Below are 24,797 nucleotides of genomic sequence, written 5' to 3'. Positions count from 1 at the left end.
TGTGCAATTTAAAAACTAATATGCCTGGCTTTAGGCAAACGATATGTAGCATTTGATAATTAACTACAGCCAAGAGGGCCATTTTCAAAGGATCATCCACCTGCAGCACACAATCCATGTATAAGAGGTATGCTCAGCTTCAGGCTGAACTCCCAGCAAAAAAATTCTCTTCACCCTTTCCCATTCTTTCTTCAGAGTAGAGGTGAAGATGCTCAAAACTGGGATCTTTGAAAACATTTTCTATTTTAACAGGATGACAAAATGGAAAGGAAGGATGGGGATGGTGAGAGATGGAAAAGATTGATAATTGTTTCCTTGGCAACTGAAACTCTGGAGCCTCATGCAGAAATTACTGAGGAGAAATTGTAGAGGAAGCCAGACTAGATTATTGTTAGGGTCCCTTCTGCCTTCAGACTCTGGATCTCAGGCTAAGTTTACATGTCACAGTATGGTGCTGCATAAAGAGACTGAGTTAGTGCTAAATGGAAACCAAAAGCTGCATAGCTGTAAGAAACCCTTGGGAAGAAGAGAAGCACTACTTTCTCCCTTTTATAAAATGGGGAACAGTTTATGAAAAGATTGAATGACTCGCCAAGGATTAATAAAATGTATTTTGCAACACAGAGGACAGAAACAAGTCCCAGGCTATCACTCTCATTACTGCAGTAAGAACATATTCCCCCTCAAATGAGGCGCTCTGAAGATGTTCAAGGAGTTAGTAGTATGGCTAAGGAAACAGCGGGAGAAGCAGTCACTGTTTCAGCAATGCAGTTTGGCTGCCACATAGTTCTGTGCACCACAGTGTTGTCAGCACAAAAGGGTCCCAATCCTGCATACTGCTCTACTGAAGCAGCAAGGGACCTTCATTAGTGGATTTAAATGCAGGAACTGGGGCATGTATATGAATATTAATGAAAGATTGACTAAATTCATGCTATTAAAAGATTTCTAGTCCCAAAGAGTAGGTGGAGCCTTTTAAAAAGTGCATAATTAAATATAATGTGTGATACATAACTTTAAGAGCGCTAAGAATGTGGATTTTGATCCCTTTTAATTTTCTGTTTATATAATGCTTTGCAAGTGTGAGATGGAAATATGCCTTCATTTGAACATTTTTCTTTTTTCCCTTCTATGTCTCATGTACCAGTCTTTGTTAATGCTGAATTTCATCACCATGAATTCTGGTGTGCCACTGGGCAGCTAGTATTGATTTCCACTCCAAAAATAGAACATCAAATGTTTGTATATTTATAACTGTGTATGTGCATGCAAAGATATAAAAGACATATGAAGGTGAAATCAGAATTGTAATTAATGACCTTGTCAGATTCAATTTAAACTGTTTTGACATTAGTACATATAAGTGCTGGAGAGCAGACTGCACTGCACCGTATTTGTGAAAGGCATCCCCAAGAAAGATAATTTGCATTACTATACATTCACTAGAAACTGGAGATTCGAGGTAACAAAATTTCTAGATAGCAATGTGAGAAAAACTACTGCACCATCAGGGCAGCCAGTTCACTTATTTCTGTCTGACCACGACGCTAAAGAGTTGCCAAGGCCTGCATCACCATCGGTTACCTCTCAGATTAGATTAATGATAGATAACCAGCTTACAAGTGATTCCCTGTACAAGGGAGTAAAGAAGATACATGTGTCCGTCTGATCCTCTTCAAGGAGCTAGTGACTATGTCAGTGATGTAAGGTTCAAAAATCAGGATAAGAAAATGAAAGGATCCTTAGAGAGCCAATATGTACTTTTTACTCTTTGGTATCTATGACAGAGATTACTGGATTTCTGGCTTTCTGAATGTCACAAAACAAGTTATTTTGAACATGCAGTGAAAAATGATATTTATGCTCCCTGAGAGCCTTCTTCTGGGCTAGCACTAAGTTTATGAGTAAAATATCATGTAAGTAAAGTATCAGTATGATCATGTTCTCAGGTGCTGTGAGAAGGGACTACTATAGCACATACCAGCCAAAATAAGATGGAAGAATCCTGCCTGGCTGTCTGAAGTGTTCCATCAAGGTAATTAGTAATGGGGTATATATGTGTATGTATCTGGGTGTGTGACTATATGATTAGTAAAAGGTAAAATATAAAGCTAAAATGAGTGAGTTTGTTCTTTATTGCTCTCCTGTTTAAAAACTTATTTGTTTTTCCCTCTTTTTTTCTGCTTATTTTTACCTTGTCAATATCCAAAATACCATGTCTTCAGTTCCTTTTCTTTGATGAAGAATATTTGGAGACCTGAATAATGATTTCAGATAAATGTGTAGTTTTATAAGGAACAGTAATTTCACTACCTAGACAGACAGCTCCTTTAGGGCAAAAAAAGATGAAAGATATTTAAGGAAGAGGAAATGAAAAAGAAATTAAATTTTGTTACTTTGATTCATGGGTACCCAAAATGAGACATCAAGGTTGGGACTCATTTCATCTAACTCTATCCATCTAAAAGAGAGGGCCTAGTTATCGAAGCCTTCCTCTATAGGCAAAGGATAGAGATAGGCCAGAGGCTGATCTGTCTGACCTATCTTACCATGAAATACATATTATTTCTCTCCATTCACAACAAAGTAACGTAGTTTAGAGACTGAATTTCAAAGAAATCTATACATGTAACCTCAGCTAAAAAAAAAGATCTATCACCCATGTGCTGGTTGAAGCAAGGAATGCAAGTTTTCCTATTTTGAAGTGGAAAGAGGAATGGTTTCATCCTATCAAAAATGAGAGATCCATAAGCAGTCAAAGGATGCAGTACATCATTAAGCCAAAATGAGGAAATGTCGGATAGGTATTTCAGAGGAATAGAAACAGCGAGGGATGTACTATATCAGGAGTCAAGCCTTCCAGAGCTTCAAGGAAGTATACTTCATGGTGTGGAATTTATCCAGCTTTTTCAAAAAGTACAAAATGTGCTTCCTTTCAGAAAGATAGATCATTTGGCTAGGCTAATACATTAACTTGATTTGGGGAAATTAACACATTGTCACCAACTCTTATAAGTCTCAAAATCATTGGTATTTTTTAGTCCCAGATCCTGGAGTCATGCGATTTAAGAAGAACTCAGATTTTACTTAAAAATAACAAACAAAATTTTTCTAGATTGTTAAGTAAAGCTTGAAAATGTGAACTTTAAGGGCACCAAAGATGGAGGAGCAACTGCAAAAATAGACATTTCTGATCTGTTAGCCAGCCTGATGACTTCTGAATACTCAGATTTGACCACCAAGCTGGCATTAACATAGCAGTAACATCATGCATTGCCTGCGTTCCAAAACTGTTGGCTCTGTTGTATGTGGAAGCAAAAAAGGAGGCAATTCTCTATAGGACATTCGTCTTTTCTTCCACTTCCCCTGTGTACTCGTAAAACCACAATTTGCCCCATATGTGCAGCTCAAGACACATTTAGAGATACAATTATGGTGCAAATATATCTGGGTCTTTACTACGATAATGCAAAAAACTACTCTAGCTAAAGTATATGTATTGGAGGCCTGTGATATTAAATTAGATTTACTTAAAGTGCCTTTGATTGCAGACAATAAAAAAAGCCTGTATTTTAGAAGATCACTGCAGATAACTTTTAAAGAAGGGGTCCATTTTTACAATAGCAGCATTTCATCTGACGTGCAGACATTGGATCATAATTGAAAGTGAGACAGCCAAGGGAACTAGTGGGATTAGGCTATGGGAATTCAACTGAACAATGTTTTGCATTCAGATAATTGCATGAAATTGGACTATTAGTGTAATTTTTGCAAATTGTAATAACATAAAACAATGTAAAAAATTCCCAGTGTATATATTCAACTAATGTGCTAAAATGGAGACACAACTGGTTTCAGACAGCACAGAGCACTTTCATTAACTATTCAGAGCTGTGTCCAAATACTGGTTTGAATCTCACAGGTTACTCAAATGGACTTTCAAAGGGAAACTTTTTTATAAAATAGTAAGTAAATAAATATAATTTAATAGTTAACTTGTGGTTTTCACTGGCAGGGACATTATTAACATGTCCTTTATCTGACCTTAATTTAATGTTGCATAAAATATCACTGAAAAGAACAGGAGAAAGAAAGACTTTTGGCTCAAATTGCAACTGCTCGCTCCAGTAGTTGTCCTGACTGAATGCAGCAGTAGTTGCAACTGGTACCTTTTTAGCTTCTTCCATGGGACAGAATTATTCTGTTCTGTGGCTTTCCCCTAGCTAAGCAGAATGGTTATCAGGAGAGACTTCCCAAGACCTCCCTTGTCTTAATTTCTTCTCCTTTTTTTTTTTTTACCCTGGATTCACCCTTGTGACTCACCCTCAATATTTGTAAAGTGCATCTATAGAGGACAGTATTAGAGGTGGCTTCTGTCCACACTGCCTCAGCCCATTGAAGTCATCAAGGCAGATGAATGCTTAGGTCCGCCACTGACTTGGGCTAATTATTCTAATGCTCTGAGCTCAGTCTGGCTAATGCCTACTGCTGTGGCACCTGAAAAGGAATACTGCAATTTGTCATGCTTTCATCTTTATTGAACACTTGGATGCTTAGGAGCATGTGTCAGCCACGTGATTAGCTAGACTGTTGAGGACATTGTCTACAGGGTTCAGTCAATCCCTGATTTGCCTGTCTTTCCCATTTCTGAAGGAAGAGAAATATTTGAATTATATTTACATTGAACTTGGAATATCATAGTATCAAATAACCATTTCATGTATCTGAGGTCAGTAGTTCAATCCATTTACTAGCATTTTTCAACTTAACGTCTGTATTAGAGTACAGAAGAAGACACCATGTGAGCATCGTGTACTGAATGTAAACATAAAAGACAGTTGAGCTGTAAGTAAAAGGTGCCTTAGTAACACTGTAGTTTTCAACTCATTCCTCTCTCACTGAATTTAGCAATGGAGTATGCCTTTCATGTCATCTTGTTCCCCGGACTCTGTTTTGTGCCCAGTCTACGCTAGTCTTAAAATTCCAAGAGATGAGATTTTTTTTTTTGTTGCTTTGTTTGAAAGGGCCATTACCATGCTGGTATATCTCACTGACAGGAGTTTTATCCCAAGATTCTGAGTCACATTTTCCTTTTTTTGGATTAATTTATTTCTGTTTCAAACATTGCCCTTAACAAGCTCCTCTTTTTCTTGTCAGTTAAGGTTTTTCAAGTGTTTTATGTCCCTTTATTATGTCTGCCTGTCACAAGTCTGTACAATGGTCTTTTAAAGTTTACACAAGGGACAGCTGCAGTGTGACACCCCATGGTACAAATACCCCCGAGGCAGAGCTAAATGAGCTGGCTCCAAAACTGGAATTTGTGCTTTGGCTATTTAGTGCAGAGAGGCAAGGACTGTCTTTTCTGGCTTTCTTTGTTCTGAATCTGTTCAGTTCAATACAAAGGGATCCTGGTTTGTGAGCAGGGTTTGTAAGCACTGCTTTCAGAAAAGAAAAAAAGTAATGAAGGTAGCTAAAAGTTCCACTTAGCTCCAGCTGTAGTGTTCAGTGCTAAACAAGGGTGTTGTGGCAGGGGGGATTGCTGTTTGAAGAAAATAATGTGAAACATGGTTTAGGAATTGAGTGATTGGAACTTGAAATATAGTAATACAAAATAAGTTTCTTGCTTTATAGAGGTCTCTACTGGGACATTTCTCTGAGAGATGGGGAAGCAATGTAGGGAGGAAAGGTCTTTATGGCAACATACAGGCAGAAAGACTGTAGGAGGAAGAATGTAAATGAAGAAAAGTGTAGACAACAGAAATTCAGGTATTTTGTGACAGATATTGAATGGGAGAGAGAGTGGGGTTGTAACTTCTAGGAGGACCAGAAGAAAGGGAAAAGGGCTGTTAAAGTATTTCTCTCAGGAAGGTCAAGCTGCTATCATCTGTCAGCAGAAGTGAACATTATGGGCCAGATTTTAAAAATGTTCATTCCAGCTGCTCATGTTAAAATCTGGCAAAACATCTACTGACTGACAGTTTGATTTAATTACTACAAAAACACTGATCCTTGAATCTACAAAACCTATTGATCCAACTTGTCCATTATGCAAATTAAGATAGCATTTGATTAATCTTTGGTATAACTTCTATCTGGGCCTAACAGGAGGAAGCCTTATCTTTTTATATGAAGTCCAGATGGTTTTCAGAATGAGAGGTGTATCCTGAATTATGAAGTAAAGATTGGAAACTGATGTGGGGAAGGATTTTGCAAGGTCTGGATATTTTTGAAAGTATTTATTGACACTGCATAAAGTGGCAGGAGGGGTTGGTGATTCTGTTTTGTGGAATGAGTTTGAATGAATGTATGAGTAAGTGACTAGGAGACCTTTTTAGCGAGCACTCTGTTTAGAAGAGTATTACTAAAGATATTTTATAGTAAATTTACTGTACTTGAAACTTCTGTTAAATTCCAAGCTTACTACAGACAAAATTTTGCTTGCTTACCTTTGCCTATTGTTCCATAATGCAGAAGATTGACCTAATTGCTGTTATGATCAATGCTGTAGTAGATTTAATGCATTATTTTTAATATGGCTAAATTAGCTAAACATAAATGGAATTATTTTCAATTGCTCGGTTTATGAGGATGACAGACAGTTTGATAGTGTGAAATACGGAGGGCTGCAGTGCAATAATTTCTGAATATGGTATGTCTAGGTGTTATACAATGAGCCAAATGAGCTAATTAATTGGTTGCAGATATGAGGGAAAGAAGATCATAGCTTCAGCTTCGTACCTCTTCACTGGAGGAACAATACTAATCCTATTTACTGTGATGCCTTATGTCAGAAGAACTGAAGAGACAGGAACTTGAGGCAAAGGGTTTTGGCAGATGGTGAAAGTGAAGGAGTCAGAGGAGGCAATCAAAATAATCATTCTCAGGGAGAGTAGCAAGAAGCTTTGTAGCAGAGATGGTTTTCAGTTTTTGCAGATAAAATCCAAGAAGTCCAGGAACTGGAGTAGAAAGACTTGTTTAAGGCCTTTGCAAAAGGATGACAAGCCTTCCATTAAAACAGCCATGCACATGGCCAGTCTTTCTAACCTCTCAATTTTTAGGTTTAGGCAGTGGAAAATGTGGAAGAAAACAACTTATTAGACACCTGTATTCTTTTTATAAAAGGCTGCTTTTCCTGAGGTACCTCTATATATTTTTCCAGCTCAGAAATCCAGAATTAAAAACACAGCATCTATGAATCTCATGCCTTATTCCTTTACTTCATAAGAACAATCTGATATTCATGCCAGCATTCTTGGTGCCAGTTCACAGCATCCCAGTTTTATACAGTTGTAACATGAGACCATACAGGACTGTCTTGATGAGCTATGCAAGTACAAAAATCTATATGCTAATGAACTTTATTTTTTCTTTCATTTTGTGACGTAGAAATGACACTTTCTAGCACCTTATTTGCTCAGAGCAAAGCCAATTTGTTTTGTTAGTCTGGCCTTCTGAGGACATCTCTTTTCTAGTGCCAGCCGCTTTTACTGCAGTACTTCAACAGCTAGTTAAAAGGGGCAGGGCACAAGTAGCCTAGAGCACAACTTTGGATGAAGCAAAGCAAGAATGGAAATGCACAAGAAAACTGGGTTGTATTGGTTTGTGAATCCTTTGAATCTTTTTATGTCATTTAGCATGTGACTTTCCATAGCCCACAGTTTCATGGACAGTAAGAGAAGAACCATCATGAAAGAAAACACCCTCTGTCCCCTTAGACACAAATATTGATGAGGAAACTAGGTGTCTGAGAGCATTGGGAATGTCCTAATGAACTCCTGTCTGAAGGTCCTCACAAAGCTAAGTCAGAATGTCTTTCATCAAATGTTTTTTTCAACAGGTTGTGCAGCAAATTGGAAACATTCACAAAACATTCTGTTTCTTTACACATTTTAGCAATAGCAACAACAGGAGAAATAATTGTTTTTCATGTAAATATTGTCCACTAATGGGAAAAATATTTTCAGCAGCTCTGGTCATTGAGTACTAAATTAATAATAGCTGCAAGTTAAATAACTGAGCAGTTGTCTGATTCCATCAGAAATAATGTTGGTGGTCTGTGATTCACTCAAGTGTTTCTGAACTGGTGTTCTGATATGCAATTCTGAGAAATATGAGGTTTCTGGATTTGGATATTATATATGACACAAAAAGCAACATGATTAGAAAGTACTTTTACTTTTTTAATAGGGTCTTATCTCCCAGCTTCCCTTCCAACAAAATCTGGACAACAGTAACAAGCGAGAGGACAGCATTTCCACAGACAGCCTTCTGGAGATATTCTTGTTTCTGCCATTGCATTTTAGGTGCTCACTTCCGCTTCTGAAATTCCAGCTTCCAAATGTCTCTGTGTATGTGTTCGCTTGTGAGATTTCTATCCAAAGTGTTAAAGTTTTTTTTTCCCCCTTACATCCTTCACAGTACAAGTAAGCTCTCAGTTTCCAGGTGAAGCTTGTCATCATTAATCTAATCACACTTTGCACAGCCTTTTCTTGCATCCTCAGTCTTGCCCCAGTGATAAATCAGAGTGGCCGTCCCTGTAGTGGAAAGTTCAGTAATGTCAAAAACTTCCTTGTGTATAAGCAACGGGAAGTCATTCAGCAGTAAGTAAATAACCATTGTGAGCCACGCTGTTGCAAAAGATTTCTTCTACTCTCCCTTTAAGCAGAGTGGCTAATATCTTGATCCATACTACAAAAGCCCAGAGTAGGGTATCATAGGAACGAGAATTCCTTGTCTTCCTGCTCAGTTGCTTCTTATAATGGGCACATTTGCAGGCTATAGAGTAAAATATAGTTAAAATTATAGTAAGTTTTACTTTGTGAGTTTGCAAGTGAGAACTTGAGGAAGCCTGTGAGAGGCACAATTCCAAGATCTCTGGCCTAAATTAATGTCCCACAGATTTGCTCTACCAGTTGCTTATGAGAATGTTTTCCTTATTCTTTCAGATTTTTGTTTCAGTGGAATCTGAAGTCTCTTATACATCTTTGCTTTTTAAATTAGTATTATAAATAACTTCCATCCCTCACTTAAGATACTTGTTAAAAGCACGCAAGTTGTTTTGTTGTTGTTGTTGTATGAAATAGAAAGGAAAATAATAGCCTCCATCACAGATCCCAGCATGTCATCCCTTTAAGGGATATCTGCGTGGAGGAGTTCTGCTGGCTATCCTGTAGCACTGTTTATTTGTGCACCTGAAGATAGTTGAAAGGGACCAGAGAGAGAAGGTGGCAATGATTACCACCATAAAGGAGAGTTGGAGAAATGTCCTGTAGTCAGTGATAATATGTTATGGAGTTGGCTGCTGCAAAGATGACAAATAAATATGGATACCTAGCTATGAAACTCCTGGCCCAGTTCATCAAGACAAATGGAAGAAGTCAATCAGATTGCCACATACTATAAGGCTTTCCAGGCCATGGGGGAGACTAGGGAAACTGCAACAAAGATTAAAGGAAACAACAGTAAAAGGATATTAAAGGGTAGTAGGCACCACTATTGCAAAAACAACCTCCCAGAGTATGGCTCCTGTGAAAGTTTGTTATAAATAAAAGGCTAAGCAGGACAGACTATCACATATGACTAGTGAAAGTCCTTCATATGTACTGGGAAACAGCAGACACCAAAATAAAGGGCAAAGTGTAATGTAACGAGTAGCTGCCTCGCAGTTCTTGCTTGGATGTGGGTAGTTATTTAACAATGGAAATTTAATTTGGAGGTGTCTAGTAGAATGTGTGAAATGGCAAGGGAATAGTGAACATGCAATTGAATGTGACAGTTCTTAAATTAGCCTAGGAAGCTGAGAAATAACATAAACACCAGTTTGGTCTCAATGGACACAGAAACTGGGGAATGTGAACCTAACTGCAAGGTAAAAAAATTGGTTTTGTGAACTGTGTTTTTCCAGAATTGGAGCAAGAAAACTTGATAGCTGAGATAGTGGAGTTAGCAGTTGCTGTGGATTTCATTATGGATAACATATCAGAAACGTGAGAAAAGTTATCTTACACTTTCACTGCCCGGGAAGTTGCCTTTTGTGATTTGGCCTCAGTGAAACAAATGATCTGCAGGCAATCTGAAATGTGCAACGGGCAGCCTTAAGTGTTCTGCTGCTAGAGACACTATTAAGACAGCTATATGATGTGATATGTTTCAGCAAAGATGATGGACAGTGTCTGAACTGTTTTGAAACTAAGTATTTCAGGAGTCTTAACTGCCAAAGCCTTTCCAGAATCTGAAGCAGAGATGGACTCCCGTTCACTTGCTGAGTATTTCTGAGAGGCAGCTTATTAAAAGAAAAGGAAAAACACATTTTGGAAACAGAAAGAGTATATAACAGTACACTCTATGCCAAACAGCAGTGCATACCACTGCTTACATTGAAGGCATACCGTAATGAAGAGAATTAACTTTGGTGACTAATGTTTAGCCTGCACTGTAAATCTGCAAAAGTTGGTTGGAAAAGACAAGAGAAACTGAAATGGTAGCAATGGCCTGAACAAACAGTGAAACTTAGCTAAAGCCTAAAGAGTGAGCTGAGCTATGTTTTAAGGGGGCTTTCAACCAGCAAAAACAAAAAAAACAACAAAAAAAGAAAAGGCTAGCACTTTCGCTATTTGATTCCTAATGGATTCTGGGAAACACAGAAATCTCTATTTTTTAGTAAATAAAAAGGAAAATCAAAGAAATACTTCTATCATCAATTTAATATAACAGAAACAATTCCCAGGCTCTGAATTTTTGATGATTTGTTCAGGTCAAAAAAGGGAGATAAAAGGTGCTGCTTTGCAAGTTTTTTGCATTATTTTTTGTTAGATGCTTCAAAAACTATTTCTGTCCCACTGTGATATTATTTTTGCAATGTCTAACATCTTTGCATATGCTATAGCTTAGACTTTTATTTGAAGATATAGGCTGTAATCAGCCATGAAATTTTCTGTGAAACATCTCTCTGCTGTACAAAATGCAACAAAATTATATCATACAGACTGGGATTTTTAGGATAAAAGTATAGGTCTTGTGCTAGAATATCTGAAGTACTCATCATAGTGATTGCCTTTGATATCTTGCCAAAGACTGGATGTCCATGGACTTTTTGACCCTGAAAGTGCTTAACCTAAAAACAGTATTTTTTTGTCAGATTTCATGCCCTTCCCTTATTTGCTGTGTCTATATTGGGCCAGATCTTCAGCTGATGTCGTTTGACTGATTTCAGCTTTGCTTATTTACACAGCCAAGAATCTGCCATTTAATATCTTCCTTGGTTGTCTGTGTGACACTATGTTGCTTGTGCATTGCCTGATCTAAAATTAAAGCTTATGTGTGTTGCTTTATTTCTAGATGTCAGCGAAATGATTCTGTTGCACCTTCCCTAGTTCTTTGAGAGTTAGGAATAATTGTCTGTTGTAATCTGTATTTACTGAAAATGGTATCAGGAAGTCCCCTAATGGATTGCTAGCCTGCTTTGTTGTGACTGCAGCTGGATACAAGGTGAGCCCAGCTCTTTTTTCTGCTGGGATCTTTTCCAAGCAGTGGCTGGAGCTTCTGGGGGACTGCTGGGCTCCTTCTGCACCGCTGAAGACAGCGAGCACTCCAGCAAGGAGGCCTGTGGGGAAGCGGCCCCTCCTGTTCTTTGTGGCCCTTATCATGCAGGCCGCGTGGATGCCCTGCCAGCTAAACACACCGTCGGCTCTGCATCTTCTCGTTTCCTGCTTTGACATTGATTATTTCAGCTCCAAAGACTCTGCACGTGGCAGGAGGGCAGCCTGTCCGGCAGCACCGCTGGGCTGCGGGACGGCACCCCCGGAGGCTCGGAGGCTGCCGCTCCCTCTCCCTACATCCCCGCTCCGTGTCGAGGGCGAAGTTAGGGAACACGAACGCCTCGCCCGGGCCGAGGGCGGGCAGCCGTGTCCGCCCCGGCCGCGAGAGCCGTTACTCGGGGTCGCCGAGTAACCCGCTGAGGGGAGCGGCCGTTGGGCACCTCCCCCCACCCCGTCCCCAGCCCTTCCCGGGCTCATGGCGCTGCGAGTCAGAAAAGGGGTCCGGGGGGAGGGCGAGGGAGGGAGAGGGAAAGAAAGGGAAAGGGAGGGAAGGAGGGAGAAAGGGAGGGAAGGGCGGCGGAGCACTGCCGGCACCGCCCGCCGCCCCGCGAGCAACAGGCAAGGGCGGGGCCAGACCTTGGCTCCTCCCGCCCCCGCGCGCTCCCGCGCAGACGCGGACGGCGGGGCGCGCTCAGGTGGCGGGCGGCGCCACTGCGCTCGCCGCCGCCGCCGCGGGCCGGCCTCCGGCGGGCTTAGCGTGTCGCCGCCGGGGGGGGGAGGGAGCGCGGCGCAGCGCAGCGCAGCGCAGCTGGCTTGGGGCCGCCGCCGCCGCCTCCTCCCACGTGAAGGGCCGCGACCGCCCGCCTGCCCGCCGGAGCAGCCCGGCTGCTGGCGCGGCGGGGGCGAGCGCCGCGGCCGGCAGGAGGAGCCCTGCTGCCCCGCGGCGCGGGGGCTGCCCCGCCGCCCCCGGGCCGTGCCCCTTGCGCGTCCTTCCGTCTCCCGGCCCCAGCGCTGCCCCCCGCCTCGCAGCTGCCCTCGCTGCTGTCGTCGTACGGTGGGTGGCTGCGGGGGAAGGGCTTGTGGCGCCCCCCCCTCCCAGCCCAGGAGCTTCAGCCCTGCCGGGAGTGGATGCGCCCAGGAGGAGCCGCCGAGCCCGCCCAGCCCCTTCTGCTCGGCCGGGGATGCGGGGCGCCGCGATGGCTTGACGCCGGGCCGCGCCGTGCCATGGAGGGGATGACACGCTTCGTGGTCGCCTCGGCGGCCGTGGCGCGGTGGCGAGCGGCGCTGCCAGCCCTGCTGCCGCTGCTGCTCGCCGTGCCGGCGCTGCGCGGCTCGCCCGCCGCAGGTAAGGGAACAAAGGGGCCGCGGGGCCGCGCCGCGCCGGCCGCGCCGCCTGCCCGCGGCAGGTGTGCGGGGCCGGGGGGACCCCGCCGAGCCGAACCGGGCCGGCGGCGGCAGCTGGCTGCCGTGGGGGTCGGCGCGACGGTGCCGGGTGAGCGGCGGCTGCGCCCGGGGCGGGCGTCCCGGGCCGCGCCGCGCGCGCCGGGGCGGGCGGGAGCCGTTAGTAACGGCCGTTGGGCGGGGGGATGTGGGGGGGAGGAGGGGGCGCCTCTCCTCCACCGAACGCCGCGGGGAGAAAATCCGCGCGCCGCTGCGAGCGTAACCGCTTCTCCTCCGCGTACGTACACACACACACACGTATATATATATATATATATATATATATATATATATATATATACATGTGCGTGTTAACATATGTCGTAGCCCTGCGCAGACTTGAAGTAAGCGGGTGACTTCACCTTGTTGCAGAGGGGCGGCGGGGGGGCGGCTCGCACCGCCGTGCCCGGGCCGGGAGATGAGGTGTTTCGGAGGTATGATGTCATCTGCGAGCTGCCCTTCCCGGGGGAAGGGGGGGGTGCGGGGAGCCCCTCCTGCGTGTGAAGCTTTCTGAGGACTTGGGGCGTTTGAGATGCCACATGTCAATCGGTAGTAACACCTGCGGGATGCGAGATACGCTGGCTTTTTTTCACGGTTTCTAACATAGAAGTGAAGCGTTTGGAATTAAGAAACAGCAGAGCCCCTCGGAACACAAAATGCTGCTCTCTAAACATAGCCGGGGAATGATTTGTGTGTGAAGAAAACTGTTAACGCTTCATATGGTGGCTGTATTCTGCAGATAGTTCAAAATTGCCAAGAATCAGTGATCCTTTTTTTTTTTTTTTTTCTCCCTCCCCTTCTCTAGCGGCTCTAGATATTAAAATTAGTCTGTAGTTAAGCACACAGTTTAATCACAAAGATATCTCATTTGGTTCTGCTCCCATAGGACTCTTTGCTTGTTTTTTTTTTTTTTTATATTGGATTTTTTTTTTAAATGCAGTGACTGACATTTCATAAAGAGACAAAATTTTGGCTCTGATTATGGGTTCTCCTTCTGGTAGACACCAGGTATAAAGTAATACATTTTTATCAACATCAAAATAGTGATAAGATATGGTAAAAACATGCGTTAACCTGTTTCACAAAGTGGACCAACCGGTGTTGGCTTTTTTTATTTAAACTGTAAAGACTAAGAGAATTGTGGTGTTTATTGCTGGATACTTAAATGTAGAAAGCCTTGAGCAGTGTTCTATAGTGTGCCCATCTTTTTAGTAATAGTTTATCTCCAGCTCAGAAAGTAGTTTGTTTTGTTGCTGCCTGGTTAGCTTTTTAGTCCTTAGGCTCTGATCCAGCTCACTTTGTAGCCAACAAGAGATGTTCCATTTATTTTTAACAACTGGATTGTTAAGATGAGAATTCATAATTTCTAGTAAGCTTCAGAGATTTTTTTTTTTTCTTAGGTGGAATAGGCTTTAACAACAAAAAGGAGGCGGCAAAGGGATAACTTAGTTTTGGAAATATTTTGTTTGTTTTTCCTCAGAAGTTAATAGAATATGGTTGGGTGTCTTTTTTCTAGATTTTAATGGTAAGTCAACAGAGGCTTTTGTTTAATTGTTTGTCTAATACTTAATAGCTGTTAACTGAAGTTGCTTTGGAGTTCTGTAAACTTTTGTGTTAATGCTGTATGTTCTTGTATAACTTGCAAACAGCAGTATAAATATTATGTAACTTAACGAGTTTTCGGGCTGTTCAGAGAGAACATTTGGAGACAATAGATCTCACCCGGAGCAGTGCTTTCCTGTTTAAAATTGTTCAGACTAGAGCAGGAGCCTTCAAACTCTTTTGATTTGTGAACCCTCTATTTGGTCTTTTTCCACTGGGCATGTGAATCATGTACACTGAGTTTTGACATAATAAGAACAGACTTGCTTTTCACAGGATACCTTTCAGAGGCACCTTAGAAATGGTCCATTGATCTGGAGAGATTTGAAGACCGCAGGTTGTAGAGAACAAGTATATTTTTGTTCCTTTTTCGTTAAGGTGAAATGCTTTATTAAAAAGCATGCCAGGAATCTGATTTCTCTCTCATGGGCCCATAATTTTTAACAAGTTAGGTCAGAATCTTCATCCTGACCTTTTCTTTAATCTTGAAATATTTTGATGGTATGGTAGTGGTACCAAACAGAAGGGTACCACCCTTCTGTGGATGTGGACTGGTCATATGCAATAAACTTGGATAATGTTTGCTTGATTGCTCAGGAGATTTTAAACTCCCTGAGTATGCCCCTTGGTGCTGTTCAGTTGCTTTTCAGTGCTGTTTAGTCTTTACCAGTATGGGAATGGCTAGAGCAAACTCTTGCAGCTTAAAGCTATGCAAAAGAGGCATATAGTAAGACAGTGAAATGGCTATTATAGCCACTTGCTTGCAGTTGAAATAGCGAAGTGAACATCAGTATTTAAGAAAATTAAGTAATAAATCAACTTGGATTTTGGAATGCTTGATCCAGCTCCCACTAAAGTCACATGTTGCTGAATCAGGGCTTCAGCTTCCACAGTTAAGCAAATGCTGAACTCTTAGTATGTGGATAGGCAGCTAGTGCTAAATTTGGTATGCATTTGAGCACCTTGGAGAACTGGGGCTTTGGTTAGGCTCTGTGAATGTCTTATTGTTCAGCCAGGATTATATTTTTGCTTTTGTTTCATTGCACAATCTATGCAACGCCTGCAGTGACAATCGGGAGAGTTTATCTTGTTTTGCTGCAGTGCTTTCAAGGGAGAGAGGAGAGCTATGTGCCAGACTGAGGAGTCTCTCTTGAGTTTCCTCAGAGGCTCAAGGACCAAAGACAAGGTGTTGAGGTCAGGAGAGAAGATCAGATATAACTGCCTTATGGGACAGTTGCAGGATATTGTTTATTCAACTTAATTACATGAAGGTGTTGCAAGACACTTTAGTTGGCATTATGTCTCTTTTGACCAGTTCAACTTGTCAAGCTTACTTCCAGTTAATTTTCACAGAAAATTTCACAGAAGACCCATCTGGTTGGAAGATTCCGACTAAGGCTGCTTTCTATGCTGTGCTAGCTTTGTGTCTACAAACTACACTTAGTCTTGCCAGAGGAAATGTGTTTTTTGTTTGCATGTTCTTTCAAGAAGTTAAAATGCTAAACAAGCTAGTGGATAGTGCAGCTTTTTGTTCAGTTGTCTGTTTTGAGGGTGACGTTTGTTCTCAGTGGAGCTAAGTCTTAAATTTCTCAGACATGCATGGGACTTTACTTAAGAAAAAAAAAAAAAAAGCATGCCTTTAACAAAGTAGCTTTTAATAGCTTTGGCCTGCCTTGTGTAATAGATTTCAAGAACCAGGCACACTAAAGAGCAGTGATTCTTGCTGCAGCACAAAATTTCGAGCTCTTGAGAAGCTGATGATTGTGGTGAGTAGCAGATTCTGACAACCCTGTTCTCATTTCTCAGTTCAGAATGTGTGTGTTGGGGGGAATTCCTTGGGAGAGGCAAAGTGAAGCAGAAATAGGCTTCTCTACACTCGAGCTGTGGGAGACATGTGGCTTTCCTTCATTTGAAAATAAACCTACTTATGGATGATGTCTGTAACTACTAGTGTGTCTCCAGCCTTGCCCATTGTGGTATACAGTACAAATAACACTAACTGGATAAGAGTTATATTAGCTATGAGTGTGTCGTGGGAACCTAGGTACAAGTAAAAAGCCATATGGAAATAGCACAAGAAGTCTTTTAAATTATCTTAAAACCCCAAAGTTGTCATATGGTAGCATTAAGTGAACAATGCAAGCTTATACACTAGCTGGAATTAAAAGAAATTAAGAATTTTTCACTGAGTCCTTGCCAGTAGAGTGGCTTTTGTAATCTCAAGAAGTGTGATTTGATGTCTCTTTATTGCTTTAAAAGTCATATATCTCTGTGCTTTTCTTCAGTAGTTTCTAAACATGTGAGCAAAACCAAATTTGATTGGCATACATTTTCCCACTCCCTATGTATGCTATGTTTTCAGCTGCTGATGTCATTTGAGACAGCTACTTTAGAAGGCTAAAGGAAAACCTTTCATGAGAACAATGGATTGGTGGTATTTTCTTGCTAGTCCATGAGACAGGAAAAAACATAACCAACCATTAGTAATCACATCATTAAATATATCAGTGTGATTATTTGTGTGTAAAATGCACAGAATACTGGAAAAAGCTAGACTGGGCTGATAGACCTAGCTCTTATTAAAGTTTTAAGATGTTATGAGGTACTTTTAAGAAATAGTATTACTTTGCAGCACAGTTGAAAACAAACTTAACTGTTTCAGTTGCAATTTTCTATACTATGTGTTTTACCATAGGCTGAAGTGGGTTTTTTTGTTTTTGTTGTTTTCTTTTTTTGCAAAATGTTGTCTGAAAGAGTTCGGCTACCTCTGTTGTTGAGGCAAAGAAGCAAAACAATAGTTTCTGTTTTGAGTTCTGCCAGCCTCTCTTCTGAGCGACTTTAATACCCTTATGCTGTGGAGTATGCAATTAAAATCTGGCAGATTGTGACTGCTGTGAAAGGGATGTTTTCTTTGCTGCTTCTTTGAAAGTGATTTTTCTTTTTCAAAAGCTTATAACCACCACATTTAGACACATGGTCTACATGCCCTCGGTAGAGACCATAGGGGTTTTCTCTGCTAAAATTTAAGTATATTTTATCCTTGCAGAATCTCCCCTATCTCTTAATACTGACCAGGGTGTATGTGTGGTACCTTGACAGAGTTACTAAACATGTTTCTCCCAGCCCAGAATGATATGTGAAATCTGGCTACTATGTAAAAGTTGACTCAAACTGCTTCAGCACTTAGGCTGGATTGATCGTTAAGAGCTGGCACCTACCTGCCCTCCTGTGTTTAAGGACATATCTGTGCTATATAATGAAATGTCTTCATGTCTTTGGGGGAACTTGGGCACCTATGTTGTGGTGCAGTGTTGTGTGATGTTAATAGGTTTCATTGGGCAGGAAGAGGAGGGGAAAAGGAGGAGAGAGGGCTCTTAAAAGAAGTCAACATGGGACTCTGTTTTAATTAAGCAGTGGGACTAGGGTCTATAGATCTCCACCAGTCACTGTTGCACTCACTGGTGTGCGGGAGCCTGGGAGGTACAGGAGTAGGAGGGAAAGAGACACAAATTGCAAGAGGGTTTGTGAGGTGAAAGAAACTGGAACTGATAAGACAAGAAGACTATTAGGGCAGGAGTGGGAAATAGGCCTGGGATGAGGGAGGCTGCACTGTGGACTCTCATCCCAGAGGAAAAACAGGGCAGTCTGCTAATGGGATGAGCAGTTTGGGAAACACAGACTGACTTGGTAAAAGAGGCAAATAGTGTTGAAAGGAGGAGCTAGAAATAGAGAATGCATGGGACTGGGACAAGGCTGAAGGAGACCTGATTGAAGGAATCAAGCTTTAAATTTAGGAACAGAGAAGCTTGTGCCTGCTGCTTTGGGACATTTTCTCCAAATTTCACATGAAACCCAAGATTTTGGAATATTGTCACTTTCCTCTTCTTAATCAGGAATGTGACAATTTGCTACTTCTTGGATTTTTGGTGAATGTATATGATTCAACCTTGCGACAGGACTGTTTTTCATGGTTTAAAAAACAGAAAATTTCCTCCGCAGAACTGTAGTAGGATAAAGACCACAAAGATAAAACTCAGTTGTAAATGTTGAAATTAAAATCACCTGTGCAACTTTAAATCTTTCCTCCTGTGCATGTAAGTTATGGTACACCCTGTACTAACGTGATCACAAAGTGATTGTGTGTGTGTTTGTGTATGTATATACACAAACATGAATATATATCTACATGCATGTTAGTTACATATTAATAGCTGTGTGCACACATGAATATGTATACATGCACACACCTGCACACAGACAGGACCACCATCGTGTTCAATATACAGAATTGATCCTGCTCTGGGGAGAAATCGATGTTGGATAGTGAATGAAGAAATTATCTATAGGACTCATACTGCTTTTGTAGCAGATGTTAGAAGGTGTGAAATGAATGAGGCAGAGGCAACAGGGAAGTGTGTGGTTTTTTGTTATTTTTTTAAGGTTTCTCTGTTAATGTAGTTAAATGCTGTCCTAGACAATTGAATTCTGTTGCTGTTGCAGAATTCCAATGTGATACGAGCAAGTTGCTGAAACCAAGCTTCCCACAGGTGGTCACTAGCTGTGTGTTCCTCATTTACTGGACTTGAGACCTCTGGAATCTGTTTTGCAAAAATGCTGAGTGCTTGCAGCTGCAACTGAAGTCAAGGGGAGCTATTCTTGAATGGATGGTGTGTATGTGATTTTAAATACTCATTAATGCTTCAAACCAGGGATGCAAAATTTGACTTTGTTTCTTAGTTTCATCTCTGTAAAGTTTGCATTCTTAGAGGTATGTTGAAAATCAAATTATGAAAGATTGTGAAAGGTTCAACTACAGTAACTGATCACAAAAGAAAAGTTCATCAGGAAGCCAAAGACTTGTGTTTAGAACAGTAAGATCCAGTGGATGATAGATCAGTCTACCTGACTTGAATCCTCGGAAAAATATTGGAAGAAATAAAATATTTCTAAACAAATAGAAAATAACAGGTGGTGATGTTACAGTGTGCATTTGTCAGTAACAAATAGCATGAAGGGTTGTTTAGGATGAATTAACAAGCCTTAGAGATGGAGGGAATTACTATGCTGTATCCAAGTGTCTGGGGATTTAAAAATTTTTTTAAATCTTTTAATCATATCTTCAGGAAAAAAAAACCTTACGTTTATGGTTGCTGATGTTTGTGGCTCACTTTCTTTTTTTTATCAGTGTCAGCATACATCCCCTACTTGTATGTTCTTCACATACACACTGTTTTCTAACCCCTTTTGTCCCCTTCCATATTCCCACTCTGATTTAGAGAGGTTTCTCTTCCATGACATCCCTGATTATAATTTTGAATCAATTTCAGCCATCTGGTCAAGACAGTGTGTCTCATCTTGTGGTCTGAAATAAAGGGAAGAGGCTAAAATTGACCATTAATCATTACCAGCAAGTAAGGCGGGGTGGGGGTCGGGTGCGGTTGCTGGCAACGTAATGAAAGAGAGACCTGAAAATCTGGATGCTTTTCAGGAAGGAAAGTGCATAATATTGTGATACAGAACGGGCTGAAAACTGGCACAGCTGTAGAAGGGGAAAAGGGTGATGCAATGGTTCTACACAGGATGAACTGAAATTTATAGTGGATCACAAATTGAATGTGATTCAACGGGATCGCAGTGTTGCTGAGCATACTGGTTAGGGTCCTTAGCACATCCTGTGTAACAGCTCTTTTGTTCTCTTCAGCAGCGAAGTGCTTTAGGTGGAATGCTGTGTCTAGTATTGGGCACTGAGCTTCGAGGAGGAGCTGGGCCACTGGAGAGAGTTCAGACCTGATCTAGAGCAAAAAAAGCAGACAGGACCTTATTCAAATATATAAAAGATAATGCAAAGAGAAGGGTAATAAGCTGCTCTTTATGACTATGCTGAGTAAGAAAGCAAGACTTAAATTGCAGTGAAAGAAACATAGGTTTTCTAATTTCTGACCTTTCTAACAGCAGGGATAATGAAACCCTGAAATAGATGATTTGGGACAATAATGTAATCTTTATTACTGGAGTTTTAAGAACAACTTAAATAATGATCTAACAGAAATGGGTTGCACCAGTGATCCCACAGTGGTGTAGAAGGATAGATTAGATGACCTCCTGATGTATTTTGCTGCCCTGTTTTTCTGAGATTCTACAAATAATGTGTAGACATGCAATGCTGAGGCCAATATCTGTTCATTGCTGGAAACTGGTGCGATGGTGAAACAATGTATGGTCATATAATTAAATACTGTATCATAATGTTTATGCAGAGAATGGCTGAATAAGGGTTTCATAGGCAGACCTCGTAATGACAACTTCTAACTTTTGAATGATTGACTTCAGGTTTAACAGTTTCATCAAGTTTCCATTTTGTACTTACCACAAAGACTATTTTGTATTCTTTGCTACAGTGATCTTATCCTTGGTGATAAAGGAAAAAAATCAAAAAGTAAACCTTCAATGTGCTGCATTTATTGCATGCTGTGTATGTTTTATGAAAGCAGCAGTAAAAAAAAAAAAATCTATATAACAAGAAACAATATTAACATAAAATAATATAGTTAAGTGAATCCCAGTTACTATTTCTGAAGGACTGTTAAAATCTCCCTCTCCCTCCTTTACTGGAGCATGCAAGTTCAGTTTATTAATCATTTTATAATGCTGCATATATTATCACTGAGAGAACAGGTACAAGTAAATGGTACGGATATGATCCCACATGTGAGAGTTTTATTCATTAAACTAGTATTTATATATTTAGCAAATGGAAAGGAAAGAGGGGCAGTATTAGTGTTTGAACACATTATTGATATTTCTATGAAACTAACAGTTAAGCGAGCTGGGAACTTGTTTGCCTTAGTACAAAAATTAGGATTAGCTCTTGTCGTTAGGGAGGGGAGTTGACGGTCAGAAGAGGTCCATGTGAAAGCAATTCATCATATCAGAAAGGTAGACAGCACAGGTAAAGATGCTTTTCCTTACTCAGTATTGCTACAACTTACAAATATTGTTTGCAGCCTATTTTTTTAAATTACTGTTTTCAACTGCATTTCCTATTGAGTGTTTCTGTACCAAATAAGAAAATCAAACTGTTTAGAGTACCTGTATCATTTTTTACCTGAGAAAAAAGGTCATCTTTTATATGCTCCCCTGCCAAAAGTGTATGGGGCTGATTTGTAGATATTTTCTAAGTAAATGTTCTCTCTGCATTTAGCGGCAGTTGTCTGATACTGCAGTGTGATGCAGTGACTGTTTGCTCTCTTTTTGCTTGGTATGAACTAGATTAGATGCTGAGCCTATCTCACCTTTCTGTCTGGGGTTTGTAATTCTATTGTAAATAAACTCCACATCACGCATGCATATTTCAGTGAGTACTGCTCTCAACCACAAAGCCATGATGCGTGATTTAATTCAGCATAACTTGGCATTATTTGGAAATAAAACTCCAAACATTTATGTCGAAGGTTTCTCTGGGCTAATATCAGATTACATTTTGGACAGAAAGAAGGTTGTGTCTCAGCTACACAGTATTCTGATTAAGTAACTTCTCTAGTGCATGTCTCCATTTAAACTGGAACTAATGCTGACTCGGGACTAGCTTGTGTGCTATATCGGGATAGAAATCGCATGTCACAAAGAGACAGAAATCCTGATCTGGATCAGAAGTCTGGTTTGAAGATGGTTTCAATTAGAAGTTGACAGTGACCTTACTTCCTGTCCTTATGCTGAAAGATGAAAGATTTGGGCTTCTAGCCATTGACATTCAATCTTGAAAAGACGTAATTTGTTCCACTCTGAAAGAACTGAAAAAAAGTTTTTCTTTTGTCTTTCCAGAGAGCATGTGCTTTTTATAGTAACTTGGATTAAAAAAAATCATATAAATGCTTATCAACATAATAACCAATTTTCTGTCATAAAATATTTTATCCAGTGTAAGTACAACCAAGGAATTTTAAAGAAAATAGAATGCTTTGTCTGTTTATTTTGTGCACTTCTTTAAGTAGTTACTGCTTCTACCACAGCCACTTTCTTAAACTATAAAAATTGTCAGAAGGATTAGAATAACTGAGGAATGTGAAATGAATGTAAGTCCATTTTGCTTCTCTTAAAATTGACTGGATTCCTAGTAGACAGTGTCACTTGAAAGTATAATCTTCTTAAAGATCCTGTGAGCATTACAAACTTCTTTAGAAACAAAACTGAACATAGTTTCTGTACTGAAGTATTAATTCTTATGCTATGTTCGTATCTACCGCTGCTCTTTACTGTATGTAAAGATTAAGTACTGAGTTCATGTGAAGATAGTTCTAAAAATCTTATTGTTAAGGAGATTCTTTCAGATTTACTAAATTTACATTGTTAGTTGTTTTTCCTTACTTCTTGAATTAGCCAAAAACATCATCAAAACAAATGCTACTTGTGTGTGAGACTGCTGGCAGTTTGGCTGCATTAGTTTACATTTGGAAATAAAATACATCCCAGAAGAATGGAATAACATTTTTACTTTATGCTATGCCATGTATTCGGTGCAAACATCCTTGTCATTCAGATATGACACTTCAGAAATGTTCTACAGTAACAGACAGTACTTTCTCTCATTCCTAATTAGTGTGAACCTCAGAGGTCATATTTAAAACTTTTTTTGTTTGAATGTGGTCTTAAATAGCTTTCTATTTTTTTTTTTTTAAGGCAGAAAAATGTATAAATTTGACATCTTCCAAATGCAGGAGCAAGAGTTAATGTGCTTTAGAAAGAGAAGTACCTTGATTTGAGTGAATGCTTCAAGCTCCTACTTCCATTTCTCATGGGTCAGAAGAAGTTATATTTCTAACAGATTAGTGGGCTTGTATTTTATGAAGGTGTGTATTTTGAGATTCGCTCCTTTGATTTTGAGGGAGTTGAAACAATATGAGAATCTTGCATGCAGTATGAAAGTAATGATTTCATTAAAAAATGGTGGCTATTGGAATTCTTTCACGTGTTTAAGATCAGTTCTTGTGGATTAGATTATTTGGAGAAGGGTAGGTGAAAAGCACAGGTGCATGTTAAATATAGTTTGCTATAAGCAATCAAAGCAACCACCCAACAGAACAGGTGTTTGTGGAATATACATATAAACTTAGGCATGCAGTACTCATTTGCACTCAGACAGTAATGCACTAATTTTTTTTCGTGAGAAAGAGGAAGAACTTTAATGTGCAGGATTTTTTTCTGCATCATTGTATTTAAGAAGTTGAAATGGAACATGGTAGGTGTAAGGGTTTGGTTTGTTTTTCGTAACCCTTTCAACATCTGTTTGGTGGTTGTATATTTCAGTTAGGGTAGCCTGACTTGCAACCAGGTACCTCTGACAGTCATGTGAATAGCCTGTTTTCCACCCAAAAATATCTTGCAGACCCCTTCATAGCATTCCTTGTTGCTGTGTATGGAAAATGGCACGATCCTAAATAAAAAATAATGCTTCGATAAATGGGCTGTTCATCAAGCAAACAGAGTTTCTATTTGGAACAAGTAAAAACATCAGATTTTCCTCTGTTTCTGTGCATCATAGCAAGTGGCAATCTATATTGAATCAGAAAACAAAACAAGAGAGTTAGAGCTAGTCTTTGGAGCTCAGCCTCTTTCTCTATCAATGTTTTATGTTGTTGTGTGTCTGGAATGTTAAATTATCATCATACATACCTATTAAAATAGAGACAAAAGACTAAGAGACTTCAATTCCACAAACATGATAACATGATTTCTTTCATCCATTAGCTCTTGTTCAAATATAGCAAATTTCAAATCCTTGTTCTTCCTCTTCATTTTTCTTTTGGAAGACAATCCTTTTATGGGATTTTTTTTTTTTTGAACAATTGTATCAGCTTTCCCCAGTGTCCCTTTTATTCTCCTGTATTCTGTCTCTTTGTTATGTCTCAGTTGCTCTCCTGGAGTGAAGTTCCATCTTACCTCCTACTGAAAAAGAGGAAAAAAATGACATAATTCCAGCTTTGGTTGTTTTTTCACCCTGTATGTTTCTTTCAAGCTTTTAAGGAGGAGAGTAGAACTTGTTAGGCATGGGTGGGGTTTCTTCTTTTTGGGGGAGGGAAGCCTTGGAAAAGGAGAAAGGAGGAAGAAAGCAGGAGTGCAACCTCTTGCCGGACATGACTTTCCTTAATATCAGGCTGGATTTCACATTATTATTCCATATGGGGGCAAATCCAATTTAAGATGTTACTGTTATTTTTATCT

The 24,797-nt window shown here is 40.3% G+C and overlaps 1 protein-coding gene across 4 annotated transcripts in view; it reads left to right on the top strand.

Annotated features, from left to right (window-relative positions):
- Positions 1 to 12,569: 12,569 nt before the first annotated feature.
- The window catches only part of KIAA1549 (KIAA1549 ortholog), a 154,856-nt gene continuing 142,628 nt past the window's right edge, over positions 12,570 to 24,797 (top strand). For all 4 annotated transcript variants that reach the window (XM_067308142.1, XM_067308156.1, XM_067308134.1 and 1 more), the window contains exon 1: positions 12,570 to 12,882. In XM_067308142.1, coding sequence (XP_067164243.1) covers positions 12,666 to 12,882 — 217 coding nt within the window. In that variant the 5' untranslated portion in view covers positions 12,570 to 12,665. The remainder of the gene's footprint in view (positions 12,883 to 24,797) is intronic.

The sequence above is a fragment of the Apteryx mantelli genome, chromosome 1, assembly GCF_036417845.1.
Source record: "Apteryx mantelli isolate bAptMan1 chromosome 1, bAptMan1.hap1, whole genome shotgun sequence".
Classification (NCBI taxonomy): domain Eukaryota; kingdom Metazoa; phylum Chordata; class Aves; order Apterygiformes; family Apterygidae; genus Apteryx; species Apteryx mantelli.
This window is presented reverse-complemented; position numbering and strand designations above follow the sequence as displayed.